At 31.4% G+C, this 15,009-nt stretch overlaps 2 protein-coding genes across 6 annotated transcripts; both read left to right on the plus strand.

The window, feature by feature from the left end:
* Nucleotides 1-3,115: 3,115 nt before the first annotated feature.
* LOC136782790 (nuclear receptor-binding factor 2-like) lies at nucleotides 3,116-5,433 on the plus strand. Of its 3 annotated transcripts, none has more exons than XM_066742466.1 (4): nucleotides 3,116-3,592; nucleotides 3,705-3,739; nucleotides 3,970-4,226; nucleotides 4,306-5,433. In XM_066742466.1, the coding sequence occupies exons 2-4, from the start codon at nucleotides 3,716-3,718 to the stop codon at nucleotides 4,781-4,783; spliced, it is 759 nt and encodes a 252-aa protein (XP_066598563.1). In that variant the 5' UTR covers nucleotides 3,116-3,592; nucleotides 3,705-3,715; the 3' UTR covers nucleotides 4,784-5,433. The 3 variants fall into 3 exon arrangements, with proteins under 3 accessions (XP_066598563.1, XP_066598562.1, XP_066598564.1); XM_066742465.1 differs by having other exon boundaries at nucleotides 3,118-3,351; nucleotides 3,432-3,739; XM_066742467.1 differs by having other exon boundaries at nucleotides 3,200-3,218.
* A 156-nt stretch (nucleotides 5,434-5,589) lies between these two features.
* LOC136782789 (tubulin alpha-2 chain-like) lies at nucleotides 5,590-11,840 on the plus strand. Of its 3 annotated transcripts, XR_010824172.1 has the most exons (7): nucleotides 5,590-6,058; nucleotides 6,181-6,425; nucleotides 6,506-6,733; nucleotides 6,796-7,063; nucleotides 7,850-8,002; nucleotides 8,084-11,086; nucleotides 11,180-11,840. XR_010824172.1 is itself a non-coding variant. In XM_066742462.1 (6 exons), the coding sequence occupies exons 1-6, from the start codon at nucleotides 5,891-5,893 to the stop codon at nucleotides 8,339-8,341; spliced, it is 1,320 nt and encodes a 439-aa protein (XP_066598559.1). In that variant the 5' UTR covers nucleotides 5,590-5,890; the 3' UTR covers nucleotides 8,342-11,840. The 3 variants fall into 3 exon arrangements, 2 of the variants coding, with proteins under 2 accessions (XP_066598559.1, XP_066598561.1); XM_066742462.1 differs by having other exon boundaries at nucleotides 8,084-11,840; XM_066742464.1 differs by lacking the exon at nucleotides 11,180-11,840 and having other exon boundaries at nucleotides 7,850-7,955; nucleotides 8,084-8,153.
* Nucleotides 11,841-15,009: the final 3,169 nt, after the last annotated feature.

A 15,009-nucleotide genomic window follows, 5' to 3' on the forward strand; every position in this document is an offset into this window, starting at 1 on the left:
TGCCCTTCTGTCAATTATATTTACTATTTCATTCATACGGCCGCCGCAGCCGCAACTGCCGTCGCTCGTTGCTCCACACGCTCCTCCACGAGTCCCGCAGTCGTGCCCATTCACGAACGCGCGCCAACCGCTCTTCTCTCTCTCTCTCTCTCTCTTTAACTTCCCCTACGCGATACTCCCCCCCCCCCCTCCACCCCTCTCCCCCACCCAACACATCCGTTCACCAAACAGCTCGGAAAGGTCGCTGAAAAACTCTTCCCGCCATACTTTGGAAAAGCAGCAACGAGATAAACACGCCAATATTCTCTATACACACGTCTGGTTGCGCGCCTGTGTGTGTGTACGTATGGTTGTTGCTTGCCTCTAGCTCTGGCCATTTCCTATACAACGATGATGCGAGCTGATCTGATGCGAGCGCGCAAAAGCGTTGTACATACGCGCGAGCCATGAAAGACAAAGAGGAACAAGCTTCAAGAGGCTTTTGTAATATTCAACTGCTGCGAATGAAAGAGGATAATAAAGCTTGATTTATCGCGTCGTTAGTAACCAGATAGTTGACTTCTTTTTTCACTTCCCTCCTTTCTTTCTGTTTTTTCTTTTCTCTTTTTACAAATCTTTATTAATCGAGTCCTCCTTCCCGTGAATTCAGCCTTTGCATCGAACCGAGCTAAGACGTACGCGTAATGCCAAATGCAAATTCGTTGATATTTGTTTGAAAAGGCGAGTCGTAATTTGCGAGCACACGAGGTTTCGTAAGCTCGATTAATAATCCACTCATTGGAAAGCAGTATACAGTGATAAAACTACTTGAAAATCATAATTCGCGCGATCCAGTTTTCGCCAGTCGCCTAACTGTAATAGGAAGCAGTGGTAACTCGCGGCTGCTTTATTAAAATATCGAGAGTAGATATACATTCTCAAGGGAGACAATAAAGAATTAACTTTGCATCGACTATTGATATTCGTTGTTATACCAATTTTTAGTATGGAATTGCGAAATTGAAATAAACGGTTAGATTTTCAAGTTCCACAATGGTAAATCTATATAGTCAAATATATCAACAACGTGGTTTGTTTAAATATTGAGTTTTCGCCCACACACGAGAAATAAATATTATCTACCTTGATCTTTTCCTTCTGTATTATTGCCACGAGATAATCGATTTTCAATTATAGTACATTGTTAGCTCTAAATATCTTTGTGCTTTATTCCTTATGCGTAGCATAGTATTTTTATTACCTACGGTGAATGCTCCACCACGATGGCATGCACGCGAATGTATTCGAAAATTCACTATAAGCATTTCTAAAGTGGTAATTTAATATTTATTTTTAAATCGAGCAAGTGCTATTATAACAGTTTTATGCTGAATGACATAATATCGCATATAAAGTTTCTGTTTATTCTTAAATATTTTTCTAGGATGAATAAACAGCGTGATTCTTCGTCGAAAAAATACTATAAAGATTATTAAACCTTTCCTTTCTGTAAAAATTGGAAAGAAAGAATTACTTAATGTTTCTGTTTCAACAAAAATTTGAATATTTTATGCAAAATAATTTTTGGTCTAAATTATCCTGCATACGATTGTAGGTTTTGATATAAGTTTTTACCAGGCACAGAGCGTAATCAGTAATTCGACGTTAACAAAATTCAAATTATGAAAAAACAAAAACGTAAAAGATATATAGTTACATTCATAATTGTTCCTTATTTTTCGGTTCAGCGAGATAAATTTCGTTTGGGATAAAAGAATTACTTTTTCATATATCGCTGTATAGAATCTCAGAAAGGTTCTTAAATAAATTTTTATTATTATTAATATTAGACTAGAGTATATATAGTACTATTTTAATTGACACAGTTTGTAATCACATATAACATTGTTATTAAATATATATTTTTTAATAGAAATACATTACTTATATGACACACACACACACACACATTTTAAACCAACATCAAAACTTTCGTTCATTATATTTGGTTGGAACATGACATCAACCTTATTTTTTATCTTTAACGTTATACCTTTGATTTATAAAAGGATACGCGGTGTAATTCGGAATAATTAAGTAGTTACATCAATTATAATATTGCCATGTTGTCTACCTACGTATTTATTCGTTTTGCCTTTTATGCTGAAAGATCGGGGCGTACAGTGGCTAAGCTGTCTTTACAGCTTATAATAACACCTCTGAAGTGTGAATCATAACATAGCGAGAAATCATTTACGACGGCATTTTCTTGCTACATGAGAAATATCGATCTTAAGACGTATATTTACTGAGAATTAACGATAATTGCCAATTCTTAAAAATACGAAACGAAAATCTGCATTTTTCGTTATACCCATAAGCCTATATGTATTTACTTAACAAGAGGAAAAATAATAAATGTAGCAGTTATCTTGAATAATTATATCTTTTTAATTTACACAATAATATATAAAAGTAAATCAGTAAAGCTTCGATTGATAAGCTTAAATATAAAAGTGACTATATAATAATCGGATTTATTGGGACCCGCCAGATAAAATAACCGAGACTATGGATATAAAATTCTATTTAAATATAGGCATTTTCCATTTAAAGCTAAAAACGCTCACAATATAATAATATCAGTTGCATGAACAATTGTACTCTGATCGTTTTGGGCCTTAAGTAGAAAACACCCTATGTAACCATAAGGTATATCAATTTTTTCTATAAGACTTTTTTTAAGTGCCTTTCAATGTTTACACTCAGAAAAAATTTATACCAAAAAATTATATTTCTTCTATAATTAAAAAAATAAATAGAATTTTATTTATATCCACACACACACATGGTCTGGGTGGGTTTGGCTGGTGAAACCCTATATATTGATACTTTAATTATTTTGAAGTAGTATTTATTTAAATATTTAACTATTATAAAAAATTAACATTAACAAGTTTATTTGGATTATAAAACGCTTTTCAACCCCATTTCATAATATTTTTAATTTATTTATTTTTAAAAACGTTTTCATGTTTACTGCTGACATCTGCAGGTTGTTGTAGAAAGTAGTTTGAAAGACCAAGGGATGCTCCAATGGTAACAAAGAACTGTAATTTTAATTGACTTATCAAGCTGGAGGGGGTAGGGGGTCCTGTTTACTTATCCTTGCTGATGAACGCAGATGAACGTCAGTATTAGACGTATCAGCTGGCCAACTTTAATTTGATTTTAGATAGGTGATTGATGAATAAAATTTGGTTGTATCGTATTTACTCGTTCGCTTAACTGTGCAATCAGGTTCAAACTTTTGGTGCCTCATTACCTTCCGTCTATTACCATATTTACCACTTCGATATCTACACGGTTTTGGTTATATTTTATTATCAGTAACGTCAGTGTATACACGTCAGTGTCATTACGCCTAAAAAGCTTAATGTTATTGTTAATAGGCTAAGCTAGGCTAGCTAGAACGACCAGGGGTAACTTATACCACAGTCTTATAGTACATTATACCTACTACCTAATTTACAAGAGTTGGCTATCTACAACGTAAAAGCTTATAACTTTTCAAATATTTGATGAAATAAGCTTCACTCGTTGCACAACAGTGGTGTGTATCGCATTAAGCTTAAATAATAAACCATTTTATAACATGGCTTGGCGTCATTTGGCGTACTAATTATTCCGATCAGCTGATTTGATCAATGGTTCTTTTTAATCAGATTTATCAGATATGGAGACTTCTGCCTTGAACTTGGTGAGTAACAGTAGTAACACTATTGCCAAGATAAATACCTTGATTAATTTTTTGAAGTAATTATGATTTATCGTTCCATTTTGTTTATGTTTTGTGGCCAAATTTTTTAGACAATGTAAGAACAATAGTTTTCATAAATATTTTTTAAAACAGCTATCATATTAATGCATGTATATGAATCCAACTGAAAGTTTGTTTTTGGTGGCTAAGAAAAATTTTAATTTTGTTAGGCTCATGAAAGACAAAGAAGAGCAGATGCTTTATTAAGGGAAGGAAAATTTGAAGAGGCAGCTAAATGTCATGAAATGGCAGCTAGCTTACTCGGAGATGCCCAAAATCAGATTGAATCCAGCTTTGTACATTTACGTACATCTAATTCATCTAGTCATGGTTCGCCATCTTTTGTAAATTCACTTCGTCCTGCTTTAACATTAGAATCTCTGGCTCTCCAGCGAGATCATCATCAACGACAAGCAGCGATTGTAAGGTAACAATAATGTTTATATTATTTCATTTAAATGTAATATATATTAATGGTTATTGACATTGAGGAAATTTAATTTTAGAATGAAACAAGCACAATATGAAGAGTATAAAGCTGCTTTAGAAAATCAACAAAGAAATTTGTATAACAAACCACTGCAGAAGCAAAGTAATGAAGGAAATTCTACTGATCCCACACAAGAAAAATTTGATGGATCTTTACGGCAAGCTATTTATAGGACAATCGAGGAACAGGACAGTCTTTTGAGCTTGATTTCTTTTCCTGAAGAAAATAAAGTTTTTAAGCATCCTAAAGACACTGGTACTGTTATAGAAGAATTAAGAACTGTAAACTGTCAACTACGAAATCTTGTAGGAAGCTTACTGAGTCAGCTTGAAGTTAAAGAAGAAGAAGTACGACAATTAACAGAACGACTTCTGGAATTTTCAGCCAATAAGCCTGAAGACTCTGCAGTAGAGAAAACGTACCCAATAAGGCTTGCACCATTACCACCTTTAGCTCCTCTTGAGATGCCTCATTTTGATTTTACATCATCTTAGGTAACATTAATTCAAAGTAATTAAAGTCTTATGGAAGAGAGAATAAAAGTTAAAAGCAGTGCTCAAAAATGAAATTATTTTCATATTTACAAAATATAAGCTATCAAAGAGGTTTTTAAAATTTTTATATATGTATCAGCATCTAAAGTAAATGCAATAATGTTAACAGAAAGTAGTTGGATGTACCAAGTTGTCCTTTATTCTTAGAAATTCTTGCATATCAATTGTGAATTGATTTAAACATTTGTAAGCTTTTAGAGCTAAGTAAATTCGATGATTGTTATTTAACAGGATTATTTTTCTGTTATTAATTACTGCCATTTTTATGTTATATATCTGAAATGACTTATATTTACAGTAAAATGGTCTTAAAAAGCGATTTCCTAGAAATTTTGTAATTCCTAATAATGTTAGTATATTATTTATACAAGATAATGCTTTAAGTTAATAATATACAAGTTTTGTGATTCATTTCATTCAATTGAGAATGAAAAACTACCTGAAAGAAAAGGTATTTTTAAGTAATCAATAAGATGGTAGGTAATTATTTAGCTTTAGTATATTCAAGGCGTTTATAAGGCTTATTAAGTCTTGAAATTTTATTCATCATTTAACTTGATGTGAATAAATAAATACATGACAAATTTTAATCCCGTATCTGTTAGAAGACAAGCCACTGCAAATTGTGTTGAATTTGACTTATGTAGCAAACAAGTATCGGCTATAAGTATTAGGTACAATGTTGTTATTAACTAATGTATTGTTTAAAGTAGAGAGGGGGAGAGAATCGTTTTTCTACAAGCTTTACTTACAGTAGTTGGTTCTACCACAATGAATGTCATATTTAATAAAAAGTGAACTCAATTTAAGGTCAAACTTGGTAATTGATAAATGTGATGTCAATCAGTGTTGTGTGTAGTTGCATTAGTTCAATTAATACTTATATCAATGAAGGTTGCTGATTCAAAAAAAGGAAGAATCAAGTGAATATGGCTGAATGTTGAAGGATTATTCAACAATAATATTTCTTTTTGGCCAAAATTCAAAATTTTATATAAAAAAATTTTACAAATTATAAATAACATAAAAAAATAGAATACAAATATAATGTCTGGCGAAGTTATTACTATATTTGTGGGACAAGCAGGTGCTCAGTTAGCAACATTTTATTGGGAGCTGTTATGCACAGAGTATGGTATAAAAACCAATGGCTTTTTATACGAAAGCAGTATTGTGGTTGATCCTACAACTCAAGCATTCTTCACTGAAAAAGCAGTAAGTTATCTTTTAAAGGGCAAAAGGGACAAGATAAAACGAACGCAATGAAATTTGTATTCATTCCGAATAAAAAGACCGTGATTTTGTAGTTTTCATTAAGAGGGAAAACTGTGTTTCAGATAAGCGGATACAAACCACTCACACTTATAGTTGATTTAGAGCCAACTGCGATAGACAAAATAAAAATTGGCAATTACAAGTGCCTCTTTGATGAAAAGTGTTTGATCCATGGATTCGAAGACGCTGCAAATAATTATGCAAAGGGATACTATACTGTTGGTCGAGAAATGATTGATTTGGTTTTATGTCATATTCGAAGAATTTATGAAACTTGCTGTAATCTCCAAAGATTTATAATTTTTCGGTACATACATATATCAACGAAAAAATACTTTACCTCGAAGAAATATAATTATATGATAAAAATAGAAAATTGAATAATAGATCGTCTGGAGGTGGCACCGGATCTGGATTTACGACTCTATTGCTTGAACATTTAACAGAGATCTATCCTAAGGTTTCTAAAATGGATTTTACTATTTCTTCAACGCCCAACTTGTCAATGATAAAAGTCGAACCATACAATGCAATGTTAACAACGTGTGGTTCCTTAGCATATGAAGATTGTTGTTTCATCCTTGAAAATGAGTCACTTTATGATATCTGCAAAAAGTAACTAACCCCTGTTTATCTTCTAATTCGCATTACGTACTTGTGATTGAGAACATTTACAGGAAACTGAATATAGGATTAGTAACATATACGAATCTTAATCGGTTGCAAGCCCAAATTACTGGAAATATGATAACTTCAATGTTATCGAAGGACGTTAATGGTGGACCAAATGCGCGTTTGGATGATCTTCGAAAAATTTTAGTACCATACCCAAGAGTTCCTTTTTCTATAATTGCTTATTCACCATTAACTACGCCAAGTTTAGCCGCATATTCAGATTTATCAGTGTATCAACTTATGCAAGAATGTTTTCAACCAGATAACCAGGTTCTTTCTTTATTTTCCAAACCTACAAAGGCAAATGTGTGTTTCTTCGTAATGCTTTAAATTATTCTACAATATATACTTTTACGTTTAAAAGTTAGTTTATATTTAAAAGCTTGAACGTGAACAAGTCATAATGATTTGGGAAAGTCTGATTTTTATAATATAAGCGTCAAGTATTGAAAAATATGACGAAAAATCGTTCGTCTAATATTTATGTCCTGTATGAAGAAACATGCTTTTGTCTACAAATATTCGACGGTCTATACAAATCATATTAGTTAAGCTAACTGATATCTCTTAAATGTTACAAAAAGGATGAGATTTTACTCATGTTTATCCCAGTAAGGAAGATTACAAATTTTCCATGTCTCATCGCTTTATCTCTTTATTAGAATTGAGTTTTTTAAATAATAATAGCAAGTATACACTCAATGTACATAATATTTACACATTATTGTTGTTATAAGAAGAGATGTTATGTGTCCTCGAATGTCATATATTTAATGACGATTTAAGTATTTTGTAGTAACTCTTATTCTGCTTAATATTAATCATACAAACATATGTAGATGAGTATTTTTTCACATGGTCTTAATGTTTTTTTATTAAAAACAATTAAAATAAGCTATTTCTTTTCCCATGTTGCATTAAGAAATATTGTACTGCTATTTTTTTTTACATCGGTAAAAAAATTATAATATTAAATATATTAAACTTCATGCTTATTTTATCATTCACGTAAGAAGAGTTAATTTTTTTAATTGTTAACAGATTTATTGGTTATAGGTGGTAAAATGTGATTGTAGAACGGGGGCTTACATAAGTGGTTGTCTTTTGTATAACGGTGATGTAAGTAAAAATGATATCTCCAAGGCCCTTGTAGATTCAAAGGGTAAGCTTTATCCTCAATTCGTTGATTGGACTCCGTCAAGTTTCAAAGTAACATAATTGGCTTTTCTGATATTTTTGCATGAAAGTACAATATAATTTTATAAAAACAATTTTTTAAATTTTATTCAGATCGGCATTAACGATCGGCCTCCATTAACTATTTCTAACGGAGATTTAGATGCAACAAAGAGAAACGTGACAATGTTAAGTAACAATACTGCAATTAAGGAAATTTGGACAAAACTTGTTGATAATTGTGGTCTTTTAATGAGGACAAAAGCCTTTTATCATCATTACTTGAGTGAGGGCATGGAAGAGGCCGAATTCTTCGATTCTTTGAACAACATTAGTACCCTAGTCGATGACTACCGCTTAATTGAATCTTAAAACTTCTATATACCTTCTTATACAAGAACGTATAAAAACAAACAGCATTTAATTACGAAGCGAACAATTTGTACATCGTTCCATCTTTAAACGATATGAGAATTTTTAGCTTTATTAACTCGCATATAACTTTCATCATACTCTAACAAGATTTCTCATAAATACTTAAGATTTATTTGCTGGTCAAATATTCTGAATAAATTTCGAAATGAATTTCGGTAATCAATGTCCTATTTTTATAATCATCTATTTAATTTTGTAATATTGGAATACGTTGGTTGTGATTAATGCGCAGCAAAGTAGAATTTTAAAGAGCGATGCTATAATGACGGCACACGATAATAGAGATAATAGAAATGATAAGAAAACAAGTTGTTACTGCACCAGACCTACTGGCACCGGTACTACGCGGCTTATTAGGCCTGATTGATTACCTTCCTAGGAATCCTCCTCTTTATCTTCTTATGCACATTATCAGGTGGCACGAGTATACTATATTCTTACTGATACCGTACACGCACCTCATGGATTTAATCATATGTTTGCAGCGTGCCCACTTCAGACAATTTGATAAACTTTAAGTACTGTTTATATCCTTATCGCCGATTGTAAAATATTTCGAGCGATGTTAATGAGATATGGCGAATATTCTGTATGAAGAGTATAGCATTTGTGAATTTTTCCACCTATGTTTAAAGATAGATTATTCCAACGTATTAGGCACATTTTCGAGACTGCTGTATAAACTTCAGAATGAAATTTATATCAAATAAAATATGGTACCCTTTGACATTAATGCATGCATTTCTTGCAGCAATGGAAACCAAATGGAAAATAAGGATTTCATTGGTGTCATGCAAAATAGTATCAATTGCATATACAAGCACTTATATTCTTAAATCTATCCGAGTTTGGAACAATAGATTACAGTCTTACTATATCATATTCATTAGCGTTTCACGAACATGATTAATCAATCGGGATTTGTGATTAGAGTTGGACCATGCCTCCAGCAAAGATAACTGTATAGATACGAAGACCTCTCTTTGCACAATTCTACGAAAGTCTATGCTGAAGTGTGTGTGTGTTTTTTTAAATATAATGTTTTTAAGACGCAATTGTGTTACAATGAAATTAATTCTGAAGGTAAAATTTCTAATTTCTTTTATTGAACGAGATAATAACATTTTTAATCATCTTCTACTTGTCAACTAGATGAATCATATTCTTTATACCAGACTGCAAAGATTTTATTTAAGATTACGATATATTATCGTTTGTAAACAGAAATTGCAGCAACGGGTAATTAAAAAGCAGATTGCTCTGCTATAGACGCCTATATGTCTGATATGTAAACTCATTCATATACTGATTTATATCAACATTGCATGACCAATTTCGATTATATGCTTATGGACGCGTGTAATAAATTTTAGTGAAATTTTAATTTTAAACATTTCACGTTATTGATATTTTCTAAATGTCAAACGTACACTACTAAATTAATTACTAAAAAAACTTTTCTCTTTCAATTTTTTTTTGTTATTTCTACTTAAATTTTTTTCAGTTGAATTCTTTTTTCGGTTCATTTGACGATTTTTATTTCCATACAGATTCTTACATACAGGAAAAATCTTATCAAGCTTTCCTGTTGCTTATCTTGCTATCATGGTCCTGTTTTATTTCATTGTAAAAGACCATGCAAGATTCACGTGAATGACGATATGCACTTTCTACGCCTTATCCTCCAGTTAAGGAGAATTCTTTAATTATCGGATTACGTCCAGACTTCCGACCCGTTGAACTTCACTCCAATCGTGGTAGCCTGGGAAAACTTTCCGATGGACTGCCGTTCATAAGACTTTCTCAAGTGCGGAAGATTTTGCACGTTTCAGCACTGGACCGTTCGTTTAGACCCGCGATGTAAACAAAATTGCAACCAAAGCATAACGTGATCTTAAACCCTTTATATTACTAGTATACTACGCAGAAACAGGAATATACAATTTTAATTAGCTTAAACGAAAAGTTTTCGAAACTTTGATAAAGGGGTAATACTATCGTCATTGAATATATAGTTGGTTGACAAGGAAGACTTTGGCAATTTGTTATTGATAAGAATTTGTTGACAAATTTGCTCACCAGAAATCATTTGTCTTGCTAAAATGTGGATATTTAGCATAGTGGCAATATTTATCTCCGAATTATTTTCATTTTATTTGACGAGTTTTTATATACGAACTTTTCATGTACGCCAGTCATTTAGCAAGTAATCTTTTTTCCTGTTAAAATCGATTTCTAGAGGAAAAGTAACACAAGAGAGTATATGTATAAGCGTGAGCACGTGAGCTGCACGAGACTTGTACATAAAAAAGAAGCAGTGTATTGCCGACATAAACCGTACTTACTCTGCGATTAATCGACAGTTTCTCGCGGATTACCTCACTCACAAACATTTTAGAAAACATTAGTAAGCATCACTCGCGGCTACCCAAACAACCTCACTTCCCTTTGTTTATATTTCTTTATTGCGTTACATTTTACACCGTAAACACTTGACGATAGTAATCAAAACTACTGCATTGAGACGTAAAATTTACCTTTACGTTTATTTAATCTTCCTCGAAAACTTTCAGCCTCAATTAATATTTCAAAAAATATTATATGAATTAAATTATTGTTGCTGTAACAGGGAAAATTGAAAAATAATGATTACATTGTTTTATTGTATTCCTATCAACAAAGGTAATTTATTAAAATTGATCTTGGCAGGCTTTAAATGTTTACACGGACAACGGATTAAAGATGAAAATGAAAACCGAGTGCTTGGTTTTTCAGGGGATTACAGGATATATAAAAGTTAAATGCCACGTGTGTTCTGTACAGTTTAATTAAAATAATATATACTACATAATTGGGAGATTAGACACTATCATTCTTGCATCATGCTTTACTGGATATCTACATTACTGTACGTCAAGCATATTAAGTAAAAGGCATTGCAACAATTGCGAGCAATCGTGTTTTGGTCTGGGCAATTTTTTTCTTAAGAAATGAAACGATGAACCCTAAGCAAAGACGCATACTCATAAAGTCCATCGGGATAAGCATTATCGATGCTAGAGATCAAAATGCTGCTTCAGGCGTCCCTCCTACCCTCTCTTATCAGTTCCGAGTCGAAGAACGAAAAATCTTTTTGCCCCCACCTTTATTCCATTTGAAATTTTAGTAGTGGGGGGAAAAGATCGTCAGTTTCAATGACGCGCGAATCATCTTTAATCGATGACGTAGGATGTTCAAGATATCGTATAAATTATGCGAGCAGCCGCTTAGGAATCAGTAGTACAACTGTCTCTCCAAGTAACAGCATACGAATGAGGTAGACGGGAGTAAAGGAAAAATATATCCTCTTTTTGCTACTCGCACAATATAACTTTTAAGTTATATTTCTCAATCTAGTCAACTCCTGCAGTATAAAAGTCCAGCACAAATCTTAAAGGTAAGTTTCTCACATGTACATATAATTATTTCAAATTATTTTGATATATTCAGTGTAAAACTGCTCTTCAAAATCTTTTCATCATATTTTTTTATGATAAAAACACTCAGTTTTCTATGACTTTGCATATATTCTTCCTGAAGTTTGTTACATTGGGCATTATTGCAAATTAAAGATAGGTTTTGTGTGTAGGATATAAGAAACTGTATTGAATTATGTCTGTGCAAATTAATATATTTCGATATTAAATATAGTTTGATTAAATTATTCGAAGAAGTACTGTTGAATTGAACGAATGTATATTCTCAGTTTTAATTTCTTCTTTCTGATAATTATTAAGTCCATCTAAAGAATTTTGGAAAATACTTATTAGATTCTTCTTAATTGACAGATGCTGATCGGTGGTGCAGTAAGTTACGTCGCTGGTAAGCAGGCTGTCCGTACAGTCTACTGGAGAACATCGAGAAATGGTCGGCTTTTAAAGACGGCTAAGACGTGCATGTTCCAAGGACCGCCAAAACCAGCACCGTCCTCAACTTCAGCAACTGCTTTTTCGGGAAAATCTCGTATTGACCCGATACCCAAGGTCATTCTTGCCAAAAGAAACTAAATATGCATATATATCTCAGTTTCTTCTTTAACATATTATGTACATAATTATTAATATTTTATTTAAGCACGTGTGATTTATTATTTATAGATGATAGAGTTTAATAAAGCTATTTATTTTTATTTGTAAACCATTCTTTAGTTATCTCCTTTCTTCTAAGCCCTTATACCTAAATGAAATCATAAACCTACAAAACCTGCACTAATTAATAAATGAAGAACTTTAAAGGTGTTACAACTCTTATATATATAACGCGGGAAGCAAATAAGTTTAATTATATAGCGTCAAATAATTGTGATGATTTATCTATATAAGATTTTAATCAAAATTGCAAGTATTTATTATTATATATATTTTAAAAAGAGTATTATGAAAATGTTTCGCGTCGTATTCCATTTTCGGCGAGATTAATAATTATAAAGGGCTTAAAAATATAAAACTCTGTTGAATACAAAGAATAGTCACGATTCTCAAAATTAAAAAGCTTATTTTAGTAAATTTGAATCCTAAAGGTAATCTGTGTGTTTCGTCCTTCCTTCACCTACTCCTATAAATAACGAATAAGATTAATTATATGAAATAAAATAAATATATTCAGTCGTTTACTTCGTTCTATTGGTTTGTGAACAGGAATTCTTGTTTTAAACGTATTATTATTGCCTAAGTCATATTTATCGTGTTTTGAAGTTATAAGATTTGTTGCAATATTATCTTTCACTGTTTCAATATTAACTGTCTTCCAAAAAATGAATTTCTTGTAATTATTATAATTTGTCGAAGATTCTGCTATTGCAAAATTTCTAATGTTTAAGAGATAAACTATTTCATCATTTTATTTATAAATATAGGTTATTTTCGCTAAACACTGATCATAATTACATAGTTTTTCAGAAAAGTTATTTGCAGTTTGGTATCTGAAAATTGGGCAGAATTATTCGATTACAATTACGACGAGACGGTATGTTTATCGATCTTACAAGTCGTTGCATTGGGTCATTGACTCTGTTTGCATAGCTCTTTTACCTACATTGGCAGGGAAGTTTAAATCGTCCAATTTAAGAGAATAATATATTGAACCAGTAAGAACTATAAACTAAGACAGCACGAATTTTATTTCATTGTGTAAAACATAAGATAATACGACAATGCATGGCACGCGTAAGAAGCGTGTACATTGACGTCAATGAAATGCACTACCAAACAATCATTCTATTGGAAACTGATAACTTATTATCCAGAAATTTCCGTACTATTATTTATTAATGATAATATTATTGTTATTGTCATTAATACCGTGCAAACGCATCTTAAAACTGATTTGTGTAAAATTTGGATGAAAATATTTTGTATTAGGATTATGGTTAATACTTGATTCTCCTCTTGTACTTAATTTTTTTTAGAGAAAGAAATAATGGAAGATATTTTATACATATTATTCAACACAGAGATTGAAATTTTTCGATAATTTATTTGTAGAAAATTATAGCTTTTTTTACTATTATTATATAATTCTATTGTAAATTTATTATCTTTATTTTTATTGTTCCTACACACACACACACACACACACACATAGAAAATGAGAATTATATTGTAATTAGAAATAGAGGTCATACGTCTCGATTATATCATAACGACAATATAAGGGTCATGTTTCCATTTGTAAATCATAGTATGTTGTGTAAATCATATGAAAGAACTCTTATCTTAAGAGGATAAAGTTAATTAGGCATTAAATGAAAAAAGGCAAAAAATTAAAAAGAAAGTTACACTCAGAAACTGGACTTCAGAGTCTAGCATTTTTTTTGCATTAAATCACTTTCAACAAGAATTTAACTAATGTATATAGAAATTTCCGTAACTTTGACTAACGTCATTATCGTGTTTATGAAGATTCTAAAAAAAAGTGTCATACGTTGTAAAATGAACTGATAATTTAGGGTCAACGGAAGGCTAGCGTTTGCAATATTATTATATTGACGTGCATGTGAAATTGTAAAAGTGTGTAACGCGATAATGAAAGAATTCTTGCTTCATCAATTTATTATCAAGGCCTTAATTCATTTCCTGAACTTTTGAACTGAAATTTAATTTTCTTTCACAGCTTATTAGCTTCCTAGGTCAAGGGCTGTAGGTGGGGAATGTAGTAAATAAAGACATGTATAATATGATATATATGCATGCACATGTGTGGGTATATATAACATTTGTATGAAGTTGCACAATGCAGGTTTCCTTGCTGGTAGCCTTCAAGAATCACTATTACAAGAATAATTTCTCTTTCGATTAGGGAGATTAGATGCTTCTTCCTTTGTTGAGTCAAAGCAATAATTTTAGGAATATTTATTTCGACATAATAAAATATAACAGTTAAATGTGTTTTAATTTTTTATTTAATTCAAACACATATTGTCAAAATTTTTATAGTCCCTGAATAATGTGAATTACACAGAGCTATATTTGCCTGATTCACACCGTAACAATTAATTTCTTTATGCGTTACTTTACCAATAATTGTAATTTTAATCAAATTCTTTTAAAAAATAACTCGGTAGAAAA

This window comes from Prorops nasuta, unplaced genomic scaffold (assembly GCF_024137725.1).
Source record: "Prorops nasuta isolate Cenicafe-Biocafe unplaced genomic scaffold, Cenicafe_Pnas_1.2 PNAS00030, whole genome shotgun sequence".
In the NCBI taxonomy this organism is placed as follows: Eukaryota; Metazoa; Arthropoda; class Insecta; order Hymenoptera; family Bethylidae; genus Prorops; species Prorops nasuta.